The 21,035-nt window shown below is 46.7% G+C and overlaps 1 protein-coding gene across 6 annotated transcripts; it reads left to right on the forward strand.

Annotated features, from left to right (window-relative positions):
• Window positions 1-17,228: 17,228 nt before the first annotated feature.
• LOC149870963 (uncharacterized) lies at window positions 17,229-20,712 on the forward strand. 6 transcript variants are annotated; one of them, XR_016440510.1, is made up of 5 exons: window positions 17,229-17,363; window positions 17,915-18,010; window positions 18,134-18,289; window positions 18,462-18,620; window positions 20,551-20,697. XR_016440510.1 is itself a non-coding variant. In XM_090034786.1 (4 exons), the coding sequence occupies exons 1-4, from the start codon at window positions 17,612-17,614 to the stop codon at window positions 20,616-20,618; spliced, it is 696 nt and encodes a 231-aa protein (XP_089890912.1). In that variant the 5' UTR covers window positions 17,518-17,611; the 3' UTR covers window positions 20,619-20,707. The 6 variants fall into 6 exon arrangements, 1 of the variants encoding a protein (XP_089890912.1); XR_016440508.1 differs by having other exon boundaries at window positions 17,915-18,042; window positions 20,551-20,689; XR_016440511.1 differs by lacking the exon at window positions 17,229-17,363 and having other exon boundaries at window positions 17,518-18,042; window positions 18,134-18,203; window positions 20,551-20,712.
• Window positions 20,713-21,035: the final 323 nt, after the last annotated feature.

The raw sequence follows: 21,035 nt of genomic DNA on the forward strand, positions 1-21,035 counted from the left end.
ACAACAGGTAAAATATAAAACACTGATGCTGACTTCACAGTGCAAGCATAGCTAGGCCATCTGAGAAGAAACAATGTGGTATCCCTTCCAGTATATCTTCTATATTCATAATAATTTCAATCTGGTTTCTAAGTGTCTGGTTACTCCTTAAAACTTGATGTTTTTCCTGGTTGTCAATCAGTTTCTTGAGATGTTCCAGACCAGATAACCCCTTGTCACTAAGAGATGTAATTCATTTAAATTGAAACTGTTTATATAACAGGATTTTCCCTGTCAGTTATAGCTTGGGAACCTCTTGATTTACACAATTAAAAGAATGCTTTGAAGAGGCTGGACTAAAGTTATAAGAAAGCTGTAAAGCAGCAAACAGTGTGCTTCAAGAGAGAGAAATTTCTCTGACACCATCCACTGTTGTTCTCAAGAAGCTGGGATAAACAGATCATCTCTCTTCAATGATCATGTTAGAAACTTTGCTTGCCAACAAATCACCCGAGTGCCTTGGAATGGTGAGATCCCAGCTCTCTCTTTTTCTTTTTCTCTCTAGGTATAGCTTTCTGAACCTAAATTGTATTAAGCTTGAGCTAGATTTCCCCAAATACCCAATTAAACCACGGTAATGTTGTAACTGTTTTTGTTTGTTTTCCCTTGCATGTCTATTACTACTGGTACCATTATAAATTTCATATACTTAGCAATAAATAACTTTTATAGTCAAACTTGTGGTAACTGGGTGTATTTTTTCCTTCTCTACTTGCCCTTCCCCACTTACTCTGTAGCAATGCTTCTTTTACCTAAGTTAAAGATCCCTGTGAAGCCCAGAAATACTGTGAGGTCCACTCATCAAGAGGCTACCACTACTAGAACAGTTAGGGCAAAAAATTGGGATGTGCTGAGTTTGAGACGCACACACATAAGGGGATCAGCTTGTATGGGCTGACTGACCCAGTTTGGCTCAGACATGCCCTAATGAACTGAATGCTGGCCCATGAGGGTGTCAGCTGGACACCCAACTGGATTCAGAGGTATTCTGTTCACCTGTGTGCTTGTGTCTGATTGCATTTTATTGTTACCTTAATGAACTGATTCCTGGCATATGAGGGTAGCAGCCTGTACATGCTGATCAACCCAGCCAGGTCAGGCATGTCACGTTTGTGTGTGTGTGTGTGTTTGACAGATTTGGTGGCTGGAGGAACTCAGCCCCACTGAAACTCAGTCCTGCAAGATAACTCCACTGGGGGTGAGGACTTGCAGAAGGGAGAGCTACAGCTCCATATAGAAACGCAAGTAACACAAGCAGCACATTGATAAAACTACAAAGACCCTAGAAGTGTATTCCTAATAAATGAGCACACCCCAAAGTGATGGGCAAATCTGGTAACATCTGTGTTTTGAAATCTGTTCTAGACAGGGCTGTAAGGGCTGACATAAAGAAGCTGAGGTCCAAGGTAGTGGGCCAGGGCTAAACCTTTCAGCCAAAGGAAAAGGGAAACGGCTGGGAAGGCTGAAGCCCAAAAAAGGGTTTGAGGCCTGAGGGGCCAAGTTTGTTGGTTGGGCCAGGAGGCCCAAGAACTTGAAGTTGTGTGATATCTGCAAGGCATAGGTATGGGCATGGCTATGTGGGCAATTGGAGCCATGATTAAAACCCTTAAGGCACACACAGGGCCAGAAGGTCAGACTTAAAGCCAAGTCTGAAAAAGAGGCAGTGCCAGAGACAAAGAGACTGTGTTTGAAGGTGGAGGAGCCCCAAGGGACTGCATGTGGGATGGAGGAGCCCCCAGAGAATACATTTAGAAGTAAGCCACCAGAAAGAACTAATGTCTCTTAGAGGCAGCCTCTCCAGATAACCATATTTAATTTCAAGGTTGTGGCAGGTGAGAGGGACAAGGTTGGGGGGAGGAGGGGGGCACTCAGGGAGTGAGGCAGGATAAATGGAGCCACTAGGGAGCTCCACAGTTGGCCTTATCAACCCCTCGCTGACTCCTCCCATATTACTGGGTTGAGAAGACTGCTAATGCCTGTGAATATTTCCCAACCCAGCAATTGTACACTACATGCAAAAGCCATTGACTAAGAATCCAAAAGTTGTAACTTTACCACTGTGGCTACTGTTAGAAATATTATTAGGAATGCATAATGAATAGAGTGTTGTTAGAACTGCACAGTTTGCATCTCGTACCTGATAAGCAGAAACACTACCAAGGACCCTTTGTGCTAAAGTATCACTCCCTTTCTTTCTTGGCCAATCTGTCAGCCTTTCTCACACTAAATCACACACTCCCCTGACATTCACATGCAGATTACAGAAGCAGTAATTCAATTGACTGTGTGTCCTTGAAAGAGGGGAAATTTCAACTTTTGGTGACCTAGAGAGCTTTCTGGGCATGCGTAATTAGCTGATGCATATATGCCTATCCGCCCCGCATACTTAAGTAGTTAATTATAATGAACATGCGACGTATGAAGTGACGTATTTACATATATGTTTGTATGAACCGGAAATAAGTTGTAAGAGTTCCTGTTTCTGCACACGTGCCCAGGAGAAAGGGATAAAAGCCAGCTGAGAGTTTTCCTCGGGGGCAGAGTAATCTGAGACTCTCTGTCTCTGCTCTGACCCTATTTGCAAATATACCTTTTGTGTTGCTAATAGTGTGTGCCTGAGGAACTATTATTCGCGAGCCTCCAAAAGAAACGAACCGCAAATTTTTGCATCACTACCATGGCATGGTCCTGTCTCTCTTCATTCCACAGTGCCACATTGAAACTTTCTAATCACTTTACCCCTGGCTAGTGTAGTCTGCAGGACTAACTACGTGTCCTAGAATGCATCAATATATGCCAAATCTGTGCCTGCAGTGCACAAGGTTCTGTGTTGCCTTCCAACTCTACCAAGCCATGTAATACCTGTAATTTTAACATTTTCTTAATATCTTGCTAACACATGCATCACGTGCCGGAACTGAGATGATCAAACAGCATGTAATCAATCCTTTATTGCAGGCACAACTACAAAAATCCACATCTAGCTCCCAAAGAACATCTCTGCCTCAAAACTTGACCCCATTCAACTCTATGTCATTCTTCTAGTGCTGCTATTATTAGTGATGTAGTACTTCAAGAAAAAAAAATAGTTGCTCCTACCATGGAAGTGACGATCTCTGAAGTTGCTAGTTTCTGTGATGTATAAAGAAGAATCAAGTTGAGGTAAATATTTGATTTATTTTATTTGGAGTTCAATTTCATTAGCTTTGCTGTTCTCTTTCTTACTGACTGTGACTTTAGCATGCCTATGTTTGCTAATGAAAACACTATCAAGGGAAGTATCTCAGGAAGAGGAGATGTGGAGACTAATTTTGACACTACTTCTGAGATGCTGCAGTTGATCCTAATTGGGGACTGGTGTTCTAAGATAACAGTGTTCTCAAATTTGTGGTTTTCCAAAGGCAGTGACATTCAAGCTTTGGCTGACTATAGACCTGCATGCATCACTCCTCTGGGGCCTGATTAGGTTATATTGATGCCATACAGTGACTATTATTTTGGGAACATATACCAATTTAAAACAAGAACAAAAAGGGAGTAGTTTGACACTTATGGTATTTTTGAGTGTGTAGCAAATGAAGATTTTTTTTAAAGCCTTTTGCTTTCATTTAGCCTTAATGAAGTAGGATTTACTTTGATTTAGTCTCAAGCAAGCAGTCTCTGTTGTATAATTATTACCATAATTGAAAACTTTGGTGTGATCACTATTTATAAAAATGCTGGTGTTCTTGTGCTGCTCAATAATGTGTGCTGCTTTAATAATGTGTGTTGTTTTACAAGTATAGCTTTATAGATACACAGGTAATGCTATTCTTTTATTTCTAAGCCAAGTGTAAAATCCTTAGCATTCTAAATGTATTCCAAGTGTTTGACAGATCTCTTCCTCCAAAATCCTCAAGTTCTATTTGTGAAAAAGGAATACAATTTTTTTCAGGGGGGGGGGTGGAACTTCACAGAAAATTCCTGTTTCAGGGATTGAAACAGAAGTGTTACAGTGCTAAAAGAAATTCCTACAATTCTTATAGAAAAATGTCCATTAAATAAAATTCAGGGACACTGACTTTAAGAGGAGAGTAACTACAAAACAATACAAAGCATTAAGTCAGGAAAAAGTTAAGGTTTCTCAGATCACTCTTATAGTCCCACCCGAGGGCAAATTCTGTTCTGGCCTCCGGCAATCTACAATGGCTGTGCCTGTTCTTTGATCAAAGTTTGCCTAACACCTTTCCCAATGAAATCAGTGAGTCTCAACCAAGCTGCTGCAGCACCTTGAAGTGCTTTGAGATCTGTCAAGGGTGTCATGTACTGTTAGCACTCCTCTAGACCTTCATGTAAAGGCATGATAGAATCTGAAATATGATCCATGCAAACTTGCGTCCTGCCATGCCACACATGCATGGCTGGAGGCATGATAGTGGGATCCAGCATTGGATTCTATCATGCCTTGCTAAAAAGCTCCCATAGTTGAGAGTCTGATAGCTGATGGGAGCTTTTTATTTGCCAGCTGTGGCATTGGCCCCATGGCTGTGGAGACCAAGAGTTCTGCAACTGCAAATGCTCCATCCCAGCAGTGGCCCTATGGGCACTGGGATGGAGAGTCTTGCAGCTGTGGGACTCCATTCTGGTACTGTGGGGCTGCCACTGGGACAGCCCTAATCCCAGCTCTCTCAGAGATGAGGCAGCCTCCCCATCCCCTGGCTCCCCACAGCCAGGGTTTGCAGAGCGGGAGAGGAAGCCCCCATTCTTCCCCCCTGCAACACACACACACAGCACAGCTCTGCCACCCCACTCTCAACCCCTCTCTACCCCCCACCCCTCAGCCACAGAGGGTGGGGGTAAGGAATGGACCCCCTGCTCCACCCCTGGCTCCCCAACTGGGGTCTCCACAGCAGGTGAGAAGGAAAGTCCCTGAAGTGGGGGCTCCACTGGGCTGCAAACACCCCGAACCTGCCCCCTCACCAGTCCCCCTCCTGCTAGCTATGGGAGGGGATGTGGGGGTGGAAAATAGGCCCCCACTTCAGCCCCCCCAGCTGGGGTCTGCACAGGAGGTGGGGGGAAAAGATCCCTGAAGTAGGGGCTTTTCCCTTCTGTGCAGCTCCACTAGGCTGCAAACACCCCAGCTCCACCCCTTTGCCACCTCCCTGTCTGTCAGCCATAGGGGGGGCATGGACTCCCACTCCAGCCCCCCAACTGGGGTTTGCGCAGAAGGTGGGGGAAGCCTCCCAAGTGGGGACTTTCTCCCCCACAGCATGGCTCTGCCAGTCTGAAAATGCCCCAGCCCTGCCCCTTCGCCAGCCCTCTACCTGTCAACCATGGAGGGGAGGCTGGGGGGATTATGGATTCCTGCTCCAGCCCCACCAGCAGGGTCTGCATAAGGGGTAGGGGTGGAAATGCCCTGAGGCAGGGGGCTTTTCCCTCATAGCATGGCTCCACTATGCTGCAAATGCACCTGCCCCAGCCACAGCCCCTTGCCAGCCCCAATCCTATTGTCTTTGGAGGCTTTCCCCTCCACTGGGGGCCAGAGTGGGGTCCATTTCCCCCACCCACCCACCTCAGGCTGACAGGCAGGGGGCTGGTGAGGGGGTGGGGCTGGGACATTTGCAGTCTAGCAGAGCTGGGAGTTGAGCACAAGTGCCCCCCTTGGCCAGGGAGTCTGCCTGGCTTGGCCACCCATGGGTGAACAGCCCAATCTGCGGAACTTGGATTCCACCTCAGGCTTCCTGACTGTCTGCGTGTAGTGAGAGGGGAATGAAAACCTCACAGTGAGTGTCAGATATTTTCTGGCAACAGAAAAAATATAAGACTCTGAGAATTGTGGGTTCCAGTTCAAGTGTTAGACATCCCATAGTCATTCTTTCTCACTTGCTTCACCCCACTGGCTGAATTTCCTCTCTTAGCTGGGCAAAGTCTCTCAGTCTGGGCACCCTATCACCAGTGCTGCTAAGTCTCATGGGAAAAAAAGCAGCACTGCCTTTAAAAACAAGCCCAACTCATGTAAAAGAGAGGGGTGTGGGGATGCTTATACAAATTCCATATTTTTAGTAGTTCTAGTTTTGCTTCATATACTACTAAATTACACATTTAGCAGGGCTGGGAGGGAGGACGGAGGGGTGGGGCTATGCTGCAGGCAGGAGTAGGGTGGGCTCAGCTGCCCACCTGTGCAGGGCAGGCAGTGGCAGCGCTGGGAGGGGTGGCTACAGGGGACTATGGGGAATTGTGAGGATGGCTATAGCCCGACTGCCGCCCCTCCTGACAGGGTGTGCAGCAGGGCATGTAGGCTGCAGCTCTTCCCCAGCTCTGGACTGATGTAAAAATCACAGTTCATTTCTTTGGAGGCTCATGAATAATAATTCCAGGCACACATTCTTAGTAACACAAAAGGTATATATTTGCAAATAGGGTCAGAGAGAGAAGACAAAAGACCACACTCTCTGCCCGCGGGGAACACTTCTCAGCAGGCTTTATCCCCTCTCTCCTGAGCACGTGTGCAGAAGCAGGAACTCTTACAACTCATTTCCGGTTCATACAAACATATATGAAATGACGTCACGTCATCCGTCGCATGTGCATTATAATTAACTACTTAAGTATGCGGGGCGGATAGGCTTATATGCATTAGCTAATTGCGCTTGCTCAGAAAGTATTTCAGGTTACAAAAAGTTTAACCCCCAAGGGACAGGATCATTAAAAATGGCAATTACTCTTATCTTGTCTGAGAAGTGTGGGGAGCATGAAAGGAAGTGTGATTTAGTGTAACAAAGAGATAGTAAATTTGCAGAACAAAGAGAGAGTGATACCTTAATACAAAGAGCCCTTAGTAGCTTCTCCTCCAACCTCCTTCTCTCCCACCAGGGAGAGCTGACAGCTGTGCCGTTCTAACAACACTATTGATAATGCATTTTTAATAATATTTCTAACAGGACCATGCTGTCACCGCTGCAAGATCCCTTCCACTGCAGCGCCCCACTCTTCCATGCACCCTGCCAGGGCTGCTGGGCCTTGTTTCTGCAGAAAGCGCCTATCTCAGTGAGGCTGTTGCTGGGGTCTCCATGGAAAGTGGCCCCGGCCATGTGGGCAGGAGTTGCTGGGAAATGGAGTCTGGCTGCTGGCTAAATCCACCATTTTGCCCACCCCTGAAACTAGAGCTTTTTTTTAAGTCACCTGTTACAAAAAAGCCCAAAATAAGCAACCTGCAAAAAGATTTTTAAAAAGCAAACCCATGAAACTGCAACCCATGACTCAAAAAATTAATGTGACTTAAAAAACAAACAAACAAGCCCAGTTCCTCTTATTATAAGCAGACTTGGCAACCTTGCCTATCGCTCAGTCTCTTCCCCAGGCTCTTTGGCCATCTTCCTAGACAGGCTAGTCCCAGTGTCCTATCTTTTTGCTCCTTTGCCCATCCCCCTCCTAAGTTTCAGACAGGTGTTACACTTGTACAGGAGAGATGCCACTCTCCTTGTACAAACTGCCAGCATACAGGCATTCATTCTGTTTCTCATGGTGGAAACATGCCCCATCCACAAGAAAGATCTTTCTTTTCAACAATTGCTCCTCCGTGGAAAATTTCCTTCATTCGAATGAATGCCTATACACTTCCACTTGAGACCTTCATGATTAGGGGTAGTGGAGCAGCAGTTTTTCCAGACTGATTATGGAAGAAGTCAAACTGCCTCTCCACGCAAACCTTCCCTAGATGCTTGGATCCTTGTGTGGGGAAAGCAGAGGGAACTTTTCCTTGCCACCCAACTCCTCCTAGGGACTGGGAAGAGTGGAGCAGCAGCTACTCCCCGCACATTCACCAGACTGGGTGATCTTGGTCTGGGAAAAGCATTGGGAACAGGGGAGAGGACCAGTCTGCAAGCTGGAACACTCGTACAGCCCCTCTTTCTGGAATATTTCTACTGCTGCACTTTCCATAGCCTTAGTTCCTTCCATGCCTTACAAGTTTTTTTATCCTAATTTATTGCTTTCCCTGTTCTCCCTGGCTGGCTCTTGTGTGCTTTATATTTATATTGGACTTCCTCTTCCTCCATGCTGCCTGGGAACCAGGCAGGAATTAGTGAAAATGAGAGAGAGAACGTTTTGTTGTCAGTTGCGCTGCCTTGAGCCATGGTGGCCTGTTGCGTCCACTCCTCTGGGGCCACAGGGAGTCCTTGTGTTGATGCCCAGCCCTGCATTTAGGGGATGGAGCATGCCTAGTAGTTAGAATCTTTGGAGAATTTTAAAGGCATGGTATACTGAATCTACTGAGCTTAGAACAGGAAAGATTTCTAATTCCTGTTTAAGATGATGTTTATCTCTGCCTAAGGAGCTCATGTGCTCTAAAATGGAGAGATAAATGTGAGCACCTTAGCTCAATTAAGAACTCTAAACTACTGAATGAAAATTAGGTCTTTTATGCCTACCATATACTCTAGAAGCCCCTTCTTTTCCAAATAAACCCTTGTTTGGATAAGTAACATCTCCTCTAGACAAAATGCCTGGGAAAGTGAGAGCCAATATTTCCCTTATATTTAAGAATTATAGATGTCAGCATGCAGACAGATATTCTGGCAGTGAGACTTCCTTGAACGTCCCCTTTTTTAAGATTAAGACAGCACTCCTTTGGCCTAGAAACCCAACTGTCCGCAGTGCAAAACCATAAATAATGAGAGGCTATTAATCTATTATGTTTGTCTGAGGCATTCACAAATAAATGACTCTGACACAAGGATGGGAAAAAGTGGTGCCAGACTGGCAGGCACAGCTTATATTGTAAGGAAAGTAAAACTATACATGCATTGGCATTAGCAGATTCAACAAAAAGTAATTTAAGATTCACACAGACAGATTCAATGCATTCAGTGATGAGATCTGCATTTGAAATGGGTAGGTACGTTGGACTCCATGTTCAGACAGAATATGTTCTTATAGGAAAAATGAGATGGATGATTTAAATCGCTATTGGTGCTCTTGATTGTTCTTTGAAAAAATAAGAGAAAAATGTATCTCTTTATTAATGGGAAATTTAAAATATTGGGCTAATGAAGAAAAAATAGTTTGGCTTCTCTCTAGCAATTTGGAGCCTGTCCTGTATTCCTTAGGTACATTTGTTACCTGCACAAAACATGAGGGCTAAATTCAAATAGAATTTCCTGGTTTTGTTTTATTGCCCATTGCTTCATATACTATGTACTGTTTTGATTTTGTGTAAACTGGTAGAATGAATAATCTTATTGGAGATGGACCCTTTTGGTGGCAGTTCAACAGCCAGGTTCCTGTCTGGAGGTTTTTTGCTTCAGCCCTCACTCAGAAACTTTGAAAAAAAAATCTATCCTACTGGGATCCTAGAAAAACAATTTCCCTACTCACATCCAGTTCTGAACAAATGTTACAATGTATTACAGATAAATAGATAATAAAACTAATCAAGCTTTATCTTATTTCCCCTTTGACTATTAAACATCACAACTATTATAACCCTGAAATATTGACTACACCCAAATAGCAGATAACACCCCTAAATGTCCAACACTTCAAAGTATCTTTGAATACCTAAACTATCAATTACTGCAAATGTCAATGTCTCCTAAATATTAAATACCCTGAAACATCAAACATTTAAAATATTAAACACTTTAAAATATTCAACACCTAAATATTTTCTACCTTAAAATAAAGATTCTGGTTTGTTGGATTGTGGTTTTAAGTACAAACTCTCCATCCTGAGCATTGTAACCTGCCGTAGTCGGGGGGGAGGGGGGTGGTAAGAAGGATTCCTCAACAGGACACTAGGAAAGATTATCACCTCTACTGCCTTTTGGGATTGCTTGGCACCACTGCTACCTTGACACCACTGCACTAGTTGTTCTACTTCTGTGTCACCGCTGCTCTGTGGGATGGGGTCAGAGCTGAAGCGTGCCAATTGACACGTCTCACTGCCACCACTGCCACTGAGGGAAGTGTTGCCTGCTGCTTTAGGGAGCATAGCTGGGGATTGCCACTGCTGCCATTCTAGGCACCTCTTGGATTGCTGCTACCACCATTGCTACTGCTTAGGAAGTACTGCCCAATATTGACACCACCTGGGTTTGCTGTTACTGCTTTTGCCAGCTCACTTCCAACCCCACTGCTTTAAAGAGTGGCTTCATAGACTTCATAGACATTAGGGGCTGGAAGGGAACTCACAAGGTCAAGTCCAGCTCCCATGCCATAGGCAGGAAGTCTGCTGGGGTTAAATGATCTCAGCCAGAGATGCATCCAAATGCCTTTTGAATGAGTCCAGAGTAGGTGCTTGGGGGGAGTCTGTTCCAGACCCTGGACACTCAGACTGTAAAGGAGTTTTTTCCTTATGTCCGGTCTAAACTGGCCTTCCATAAGTTTGTGGCCATTAGACCTAGTTATCCCTTTTCTCCCCTTCATTGTCTGAAACAACTGAACCTTTTTTCAGAAAATTATATTCCACTATTTTTCAGTCCCAAGCTAGTTGGAAGCACTGGATAACCTTAACTGTATCTCTAGCCCTACCTCTATCTCCCATTGGTAAAGACAGATTTTTTTGCTAATTCAGGATACATTTAATTCACAATTTAATGACCGGAGGTTGTGACTGAAAGCATAATTCTGTCCTTAAGCATATGTATAATTTTTTTTCCTCATCCACAGTCTGACTGAAGTAAATGGACTACTCATTTAAGTAAAGATACACACACATAATCAAGTATTTGCAGGAGCAGGTCACACTTAATTAAATAGCATTTTTTTTTTGTCCTTGTAGTTTTTTCTTGATTAACAAGACGTGGTACAATGAATTAAAATGTAGTTAGGGGTGAAGTAGTTCAGGAGTAACACAGTTCTTTCTTTAAGGCTTTTCCTTGATTAAACAAGATGGGTTGACAGAATTGAAATGCTATGGATGATATAGTTCACACACCAAAATATCTGTACCCAGAGGGCCATGCATTTACACCTCATTAGTTTAACTAATGTATTAAGGTAATTATTTGATGGATTAGTCCTTTAGACATCATGACAGGTGTGGAGTTGTGTTTGATTTTGTTTTTAACTTCTCAGCAGCTATCCTGTTGTTATACAGGCTGTCCTTTCTTAGTTCTACCATGGGTCTTGCAGTATTTGAATTCATTGTTTTTAGAATTACTGAGAATCCTCTTCTATAAACTAAGGACTCACAAAGCTCTATCCCAGCCTGCTGCAGGTCAGGTAAGTCCTTAATTACCTTCCCTTGTCACCTGCAAATAGCCTGTCCAGCTGCTTGCTCCCTTAAAGGAGCTGATGCACCCCAATGCCCTGATGCAGTATTATATGGAGAAATTAGGAAATTAATATTTTATTTCCTTTCATATTTTGGGCCAGATCCTCATCAGCAGTAAATCATCATAATTCTACTGATTTCAGAGGAGTTGTATGCCATTACACTAGCTATGTATCTGCCCCAGTAGTGTAATGTTATCTTCTGGAATCACTAAAATGCAGTAGCAGGGCAAAACATCACTAATTTTTCGTCTCAGGAAAAGTGTATATCACCAATCAAAGGCACCAGGTCACAAGCACTGAGTATGTGGGGGCCTGAAGGCGCTACCCTCCCTTGAGAAGAAGGTAGGGTGACCACCCATCCTTAATTGGGTTGGGAACAGTCCCAAAATGGGAACATCAAGTCTCAGTCCTGGGCTGCTTGACTCCAGGACAGCATTTGTCCCGGATTTCCAGTATCATGCAGGGTAGGCCTGTGCAAAGCTGCAAGTATTTGATTCAGATTTGGATTTAGCTGATTCAGAGGGACAGTGATTTGATTTAGTGATTTGAATCACAGTCCCAATTCAATTCAGCCAATTCAGATTCAGGGATTCAGTATCAATTTGGAGATTCAGCCATAGACTATAATGGGGAATTACTAAAATATCTATAACTTTGTCATTTTTTGCAGATTCAGATGAAAACAGCAGGGATGGTAGCCCCTTCTGAGGGCATGAAGCCTGCCAAGTTTCAAGGAGATAGGTGCATAGGTTTCTGTAAAAGTGCATCTCAAACTGTTGAAAGTAAAACTCATATCACTCTTGTGTGTGGGGAAAGATCACAGTCACTGGCCAGCTACAGATATCAATATCAGAGCAGTCCTTCCCCCTCCCCCCCCAGCCTTTTCCATATATGGAAGATCACTCCATCCCTCTCCCTCTTCTCTGTTTCTGTTTGATGCAAGCCTTCTGAATCTCTGAATCGATTTGGAGGCTTCTGATTCGATTCAGATCTTTTAAAGGGTCTCCCAGTTCGATTTAGATTCAGAGATTCAGTCGCCAAATCAGGCCGAATCTCCTCCGGGTTGAATCGGCTACCAAAGCTTCACACAGCCCTAATGCAGGGATCTTGTTTTTCTGTTCACCTTGGAAAAACATGGGAAAGGGTGCATTTCCCCTTGCACACATGCACATGGCCAGGAATACAGTCCCAGGCAGTGGTGGAGAGCAGCTCCCTCAGCTGCCTGCAAGTAAGTCTCTGGGGGAGCAGATTGAGGCCCCGCAGTAAGGAAGTGGGGCAGAGGCTGGGCCTAGGGGCACTGCCTGGACAGCGTGGTCCATAGGGCCTGGGGCCAGAGTGGGGGGTGGGACACAGCCATGGGTGTCTCATCCAGGTGGAGGTGGGGAGCTAGCACCCCAATGCACTGTGCACCCATGGGTAGGGTGTCTTCAGAGGGCACTCCCCCCCCCCATTTGTGCACAGGGAGGGGTGGGGATGTGGGCTGCTTACTGAAGGCTCAGGGCTCCCTGCCCTGCTGCCCTCCCCCAGGAGCCCCATGCTGGCTGTGCCGTCATAACAAAGAGCTCCCTGGCCACCTGGCAGCAGCAAGCATGCGGGTGGTGGATTGGAGCTGTGCCCCACATGGTGCTAGATGGGCACGGGTCACCTTGCTATGGTGGCGCAGGTAGTACAGGGCTCCCAGGGAGAGGACAGGAGGGTGAGAAGCCCTAAGCCCACAGCAGGCAGCCTGCATTCATCCCCAGCCCATCCCCCCATGGGCTCTACTCGGCTCTGATCCAGCTGTGCTGCCAGGATGAGGGTCCATCATCTTAATCAAAAATAAGTTGGTGCCTATGTACCAAGTGGTACAATAAAGCCAGTTTTAATGGCAGAGTTAGGGAGGACATCAAGGCCAAAAAGGCATCTTTCAAGAAAAGGAAGGCATCCCCTCAATGAAGAAAACAAAAGCATACAAACTCTGGAAGGTTAAATGTAAAAATGACAACAGGCAAGCCAAAAAAGAATTTAGGGAGCATCTTGCTAAAGATGCTAAAGTTAACATAAGAATCTTTTTCAATGTTTCAGAAGCAGGATATCTGCTAAAGAGTCACTACCACACATGATAATACAGAACCACACATGACATGCTTTCACGGGAGAGCCAAAACTTCCCTTTCCATCATCCTTTCCCCTCCATAAACTTATCCCAACCACTTTAATCTTTCATAACCAAGCTGGTTGTAGAGCTCTGCTTTATTTTCCTCCTGCATAGCACATTCCTCTCTGTCCTGGGCCATAGCGGTCTTCTTGTGATCTCCAAGTGATGTGTGTATGGGTGGAGTCTCCTGGGTTTTCACCTGTTGCTCTTCATAGTCTACACCAGGCCTTGCTACTGTTAGATGATCCCTGCCCCATGCTGATCCAACCACTTCTTGAAAACCTCTAATGAAGGTAATTCCAGAACTTCCCTAAGCAGTGCCTCAGTTTTCTGCCTTGATCTTCCTTCTGGTCAAGTCAAATGCAAAACAATCCTTGCTGACTTTGGCTGGAATTAGGTGTAAGTAACAGAGGTCAGCTGTACTGAACACACGGGTAGGTATTGAGGAAGGAAGATGCAGGGAAAAGGAGGATATATCACAGGAAGGCTGGAAGTCAGATACAACCTCCATAGGTTTAGGTAAGGGCTTTTCTGCTCCATTAAAACACCTTGACATCTTTCTGATGCAGGCTAGAGTTACAATGCAGCTCCAGCATGCTTGGACAGGTGTTCTCATAAGCCCGTTGTGTCTTCTGAGTTATTTTCCTTCCCTGGGCATAGAAAGCAGCCTATTCTTCACACTAAACCCCATTCACCTGCTCTGCTGCAAACTGGGCTTGGCTGGATGGATGTGGCGAGAATAGCCACATGTTGGCAAGCAGGTAAACTTGGGGAATGGCCCCATGACTGTCAATAGGGATGCACAGCCACCCCTCAGGCCACAGGGGGACTTTGCCCAAGATAAAAACCTTGTTAGTTAGGCTTCTTCCAGGCTGGACTGGGCCTAGGCAGTCCCAGACAAGAACCTGCATGCCTTCATCAATGGATTTTGAAATTCAAATAGCAGAATAAAATCATTCCAGCAATGTGATAAATACATTTATCAATATAAGACTGGAGAAGGCGGAAAAAATACATGTATTTGTATTGATCTGTTTCCTAAAGTAAGGCAAAATATATTTGGTTGCTTACCCAGCAGAAGCAAGCAAAAGTAACCACCTGGTAAAAGGTAAAAACAAAGCAAATAAATAATAAAAAACTCTTTGTTCACCATATGGCTGCCTTCATGCATATCTACTTTTTTGTAGACTGCATATGGCAAATGGTAAGTTGAAGCTAAAGTTCAAACATAATGTCTTTGCTATAGTCTAATTACAAAGCAACATTAAATTAAATCAGACCTGGATTCCTATCAACACTGAGTGAAAAGAGAACTACAGTTGCATATCACAAGATAATGGGGAACTGGAAACTGTCACAGATATGATCCGGACATGATAGTCAAGTCTCAGAAGCCAAGCATCTACAATATTGTAGGTCCAGAAGCCAAGCCAAGGATCAAAGTTAGAGTGACCACCCATCCCTAATTGGGTGGGACAGTACCACAATGGGAACCTCAAGTTCTAGTCCTGGACTTCATGACTCTGGGACAGTATTTGTCTTGGATCTGCAACATCCACAGGAATCAGGAAATGGTGGGTTTCCCCTTGCAGGCTGGGAGCATTCCAGCTTGCAAAGGGATGCCAGGAGTGCTTCATGCATGTGCATGCCTGCATACATGAATGTGGCTTGGAAATACAGCTGGGAAATGCAGAGAGCAGCTCCCTGCAAGTAAGTCTATGGGAGGGAGGGGGTATAGCAGGAGTAGGGTGGGGGGCAGATCAAAGTCCCCATGGTGAGGGAGGGAGCGAGCGGAGCAGGGGCTGGGCACACTGCCCAACCAGGACAATGCATGGAAACAGGGCAGAGAGTGGGACAGCCATGGGAAGGTCATCCAGGGGGCATGGGGGGCTTGTACCCCCCAGATTTGTTCACAGGGCAGGGGCAGATGTGGGCTGCCTGCTGTGGGATCAGGGCTCGTTGTCCTGCTGCGCTACCCTGCCTCCGGGGGCTCTTCACTGGCCAAGCTGCCATGACAAGTCACTTGATCTCCCATTGGGAATCTCATGGGAGATCCCAGACTGGGTTAAACCCAGTACCCTTCCAGCTGCTTGGTGGGCCTCTGCCCACAAGCCCAGAAGACCCGGGTTTGCACCCCAGGGGTCCTAACAGAGAACTTTACTCCATTCCAACAGAAACTAAATCTTTGACATCCAGTCTAAGAAATTTGTATTGCAATTTAATGGGATTCTTTCCAGCTGGAGTTGGTTTGTGCCTGCAAGCCCACAAAAAAATTGCATATTTTCAGAGAGGAATGGGCTATCTGGGCCACAAAATATGTCTAAAATGGCAGCAGATGTCAACTGGTTCTGCCAGAAGCCATTTGGTTTCACCGTTGGCATTTGTAGTCAGATATGGATTTTTTTATTGCTAACACTATATTCCAGCATTCTGCAACCCTGGATATTTGGGTGTAATATGCAAAACAGCTACACCAAGTAGGAAGATTTTCTGCTGTGGTTTATCAAGTATCTGTGGAATCTGCCAGGTTGCCTAAAGACTTAAGTGTGAACCTGTCTCTAACAGGGGGAGCAACACTTGCCCATATCCCAAGTCCAGTCTCCTACCCTGTCCTCAGATGAACAGGAAAATCTACTTTCTTTTTGCTCAAACTAGGCTAGTCAAATTATTTATATTGCCCATAGATATCTGGCATTATATCCATTTTTGGTAACACCCCTGCACAAAGATTAAGATGGGTAGGCACCCATGAAACAAAAAGCAAGACAAAATTAAATTACTATGTTCCCTTTACCTTTCATTGTTATAGGATTCTGAGTAGCCTAGTTTGAGGAAAAGAAAGTAGTCTTTATTGGTAACACAGTGGCTCTTAACTTGAGTAATTTTCATTACATCAGCATTAAAGAAAGGACTTCATTTATGCATTTCTATAGGAAAATAAAAACTGAAAAAAGAAAATTAAAAAAAAATCAATCAAATGAAATTTAGTAAGGATAAGTGAAAAGTCTTCCACGTAGGGCAGAATGATTGCATGCAAAAATACAACTGAGGAACAATGAATTAGGTAGCAGTATTGCAGAAGAGTGTTTCTATAGGAAAATAAAAACTAAAAACTATATTTAGGCCTGGTCTGTACCCAACTTTACACTTGTTTAATTAAAGGTGGCGAAATACCAAAGCATATACAGGTATGTGTACCTGTACAAATATATCTGTATAAATGTATCTGTATCATGCCTATTTGGATCTGTATCCAAGACAATCTATATGCCTGCCTTTTAAGGTGAAGCTAAACCAGCGAAAGGAAGACCCTGTGTACTCAGACGTTTTTCCATGCTGCCACCCAGACATTAAACTTCCAAGGATGGAGATTCCACAAGCTTTTTAGGTAATCTAGTCCCATGATTAACCACGCTCAGAGTTAGAAGGTTCTTCCTAATATCCAATCTAAATTTCCCTTGTTGCGATTTAGACTATTCCTTCTTGTCCTGTACCCTGCAGCCACAGACATAATCTTTCAACATCCTCTTTTAAACCAGCTTTCAGGTATTTGAAGACTCTACATGGTCATCTCTTCCCAAGGCTAAATAATGCCTGTTCTTCATTTATTCCTTCCCCCCTAATCATTTTTGTAGCTTTCTCCTGGACTCTTTCTAAATTGCCTGTCTCTCTTGAACTGTGGTGCTCAATACTGGACAGTGAGGCCACATCTGTGCTGAATAGAGGGGAAGAGCCACTTTGACTTCTAAGTGACAATTGTGTTAATACAAGACTCGGGAAGCAGCAGCGGGAAGGAGAGGAGTTAGGCACACGTGTGTCCCGCACGCACGTGTGCCCCATAACTAACTTTTGACCCGAGGCAGCGGCGGCGGCGGCAGCAGCAGCAGCAGAGGAATCGGCAGCGGGGGCAGCAGCAGCTGATCCCCCGAAGGTAAGTGGGGCGGAGGGCCTCGGCACAGCTGAGCCGGATCCGGAGGGGAAGCCCTCCGGGTCCCATATAGCTGAGCCGGTAGGGAGCCGCGCTCCCGAGCCGCGCAGCGCGAACAGAGCGCGCAAACAGGCGCGCTCTGTAAGAGCGCGCAGGCGTTCGCGCCGGCGGGCGGGCTGGGAGGGCCAGGAGTGGGACTCCTGTACGGGTAGGACGTAGACACCACACAGGTCTACAAACAGCAGCTTAGAATGGTGTCTACGAGGAGTGCTGCTAGGGCCTCTGCCCAGGGGGACAAGGCTAACCGGGGCTGGTCTGAGGCCTCCACCCAGACCGAGCCCATGGGGAAGCTGATGTCCCCCTACCTCCCGGCTTGCGGGGGATCCCCAGCAGGGCCGGGGGGGGCAGAGATTGGGAGCCCCCACACCTGTCCGGCAGGTGCCCGGCTTAGGGCTCTGGAGGCACAGGTGAGGGAGCTCCGGGAGGAGGTTAGCAGGCTGAGGGGGATCAGGGAGGCGGAGGAGGAAATTGACAGTTATTTCCTTTCCCTGCAGGACCAGGCACCCAAGGAAGAAGCAGCCCAGGGAAGGACCTCCACGGCAGAGTGGCAGACGGTCACAGCCAGGACCGGAGCGGCTCGCAGCGAGCAGGTACAAGCTTCTCCAGTCCGACTGGAGAACAGGTACGAGGCCTTGGCGACTCTGCAGGAGATGGAAAGGGAGGAGGAAACCCTTGGGCAGGAAGAAATGCCACATTCTTCACATTCCAAACAGATCAAGAGATCTGAGAGGACCCAGAAGAGGAGGAGACGCGTGCTCGTCATAGGCGATTCCATCCTGAGAGGTATGGAAGGGCCCATTTGTCGCCAGGACCCTTCAGCACGAGAGGTCTACTGCCTGCCTGGAGCTAAGATTCAGGATGTGACGGAGGTAATCCAGGCCAGGATCAAGCCCACCGATTACTACCCCATGGTCCTTGTCCATGTGGGTACTAATGATGCGGCCAGGAGAACCCCCGATCACCTGATGGCGGACTACCAGGCTCTCGGCAGCGTGCTGAGGGAATTTGGTGCACAGGTGGTATTCTCTTCCATCCTACCAGTGAACGGACGTGGAAGACGGCATGAGAACTGCATCCGAGAGACCAACTGGCGGCTTCGGCAGTGGTGTCTCGAGGCAGGCTTCGGCTTCCTGGACAATGACCCACACATTACAACGAGGGACATGCTCAGCTGGGATGGGCTTCACCTGTCCCCCAAAGGTAAGCGTGTGTTTTCTTCCAGGTTGGCGGATCTCCTCCGGCGGGCTTTAAACTAGGCTCGTCGGGGGGAGGGGAAGATGAGGGTGGGGGAGGCTGTGGACCACCAAACCAGGTGGCACCCACAAGGACAGCCCAGCCTGAAGAAAGAGAGCTTTGGGAACGTGAAAGGCAGGGGGTGGACAGCAATACGGCACAGGTAAGGAACGGGAAGGTTAGGGACAAAAAGCCCTTTAGGACTTGGAGCGAGGGGGTAGCAAAAGCACCAGTCACAGGGCTCAAGTGCCTATATACTAATGCTAGGAGCATGGGGAACAAGCAGGATGAACTAGCGCTCCTGGTTGCACTAAACGACTACGACTTAGTGGGGCTGACGGAAACCTGGTGGGATCCATCCCACGACTGGGCGGTACATATTGAGGGCTATAGATTGTACAGAAAGGACAGAGTGGGGAAAAGGGGGGGAGGGGTTGCGCTCTATGTTAAGGAGCAATATACATCAACCCTCATCAAGACAGAATCAAAGGATGAGGAAGTAGAAGGACTGTGGGTTAGGCTACATGGGGGGCAAGGAGAAAAGGATTTGGTGGTAGGGGTCTGCTACAGACCCCCACATCAAGGGGAAGAAATAGATTTGGGGCTCCTGAGGCAACTCTCAGAGACCATAAAAGCTAAAGAGGCGGTGGTCATGGGGGACCTAAACTACCCGGACATCTGCTGGGAGACACAGACAGCAAAGTCCCACCGCTCACGCAGGTTTCTAACCTGTGTACAGGACCTCCACCTGACGCAGGAGGTACATGGTCCCACTAGGGGGAATGCCTTACTGGATCTGGTATTGGCAACGGGGGATGACATAGTAGGGGACCTACAGATCGGTAGCCATCTGGGGGACAGTGATCACCTAAAAGTACAATTCAACATAAGGCGTCGAGTGGGTAAGGTAACTAGTAGGGTGAACGTGCTGGACTTTAGGAAAGCTGATTTCAGCAAACTCAGGCGATTAGTGAAGGATGCACTGCAGAGTAGTAGTTTTGAAACGATGGGAGCCCAAGAAGGGTGGCTGTGCCTTAAGGAAGCTATCCTTCTCGCACAAAGCGAGACTATCCCCGTGCGAGGTAAAAGAGGGAAAGGGGTCAGGAGGCTTCCCTGGCTGACCAGAGAAATCCTGGGGAGACTAAGGGCCAAAAGGGGAGCACATAAAAAGTGGAAACAGGGAGAGATCACCAAAGAGGAATATACCTCTTCTGCTCGTGCTTGTAGGGAGGCAGTTAGACAGGCCAAAGCTACCATGGAGCTGAGGATGGCAACCCAAGTAAAAGACAATAAGAAATTGTTTTTTAGATATATAGGGAGTAAAAGGAAGGCCCAGGGAGGAATAGGACCCCTGCTAAATGGGCAGAAACAATTGGTGACGGACAGAGGGGACAAGGCTGAACTCCTCAACGAGTTCTTCGCCTCAGTGTTCCTAAGTGAGAGGCATGACAAGTCTCTCACTGGGAGTGTAGGGAGGCAGCAGCAAGGCACCAGACTTCCATGCGTGGACCCTGAGGTGGTGCAGGGTCACTTGGAGGAACTGGATACCTTTAAGTCGGCAGGCCCAGATGAGCTCCATCCGAGGGTACTGAAGGCACTGGCCGACATCATTGCAGAGCCACTGGCGGGAATATTTGAACGCTCGTGGCGCACGGGTCAAGTCCCGGAGGACTGGAAAAGGGCCAATGTGGTTCCCATTTTCAAGAAGGGGAGGAAGGAGGACCCGGGTAACTATAGGCCAGTCAGTCTCACCTCCATCCTTGGCAAAATCTTTGAGAAAATCATCAAGGCTCACATTTGTGAGAGCCTGGCAGGACAAATTATGCTGAGGGGAAACCAGCACGGGTTCGTGGCAGGTAGATCGTGCCTGACCAATCTAGTCTCTTTTTATGACCAGGTCACAAAACGCCTCGACGCAGGAGGAGGGGTGGATGTCGTATACTTGGACTTCAGGAAGGCCTTTGACACGGTATCCCACCCCATACTGGTGAACAAGTTAAGGGGCTGTGACTTGGATGACTGCACAGTCCGGTGGGTGGAGAATTGGCTGGAGGGTCGCACCCAGAGAGTTGTGGTGGATGGGTCGGTTTCGACCTGGAAGAGTGTGGGCAGTGGGGTCCCGCAGGGCTCGGTGCTTGGACCGATACTCTTTAATGTCTTCATCAGCGACTTGGACGAGGGGGTGAAATGTACTCTGTCCAAGTTTGCAGATGACACTAAGCTATGGGGCGAAGTGGACACGCCGGAGGGCAGGGAACAGCTGCAAGCAGACCTGGACAGGTTAGACAAGTGGGCAGAAAACAACAGAATGCAGTTCAACAAGGAGAAATGCAAAGTGCTGCATCTAGGGAGGAAAAATGTCCAGCACACCTACAGCCTAGG

The sequence above is a fragment of the Crocodylus siamensis genome, chromosome 2 (assembly GCF_052110815.1).
Source record: "Crocodylus siamensis isolate JL-2025a chromosome 2, ASM5211081v1, whole genome shotgun sequence".
NCBI classification, from domain to species: Eukaryota; Metazoa; Chordata; order Crocodylia; family Crocodylidae; genus Crocodylus; species Crocodylus siamensis.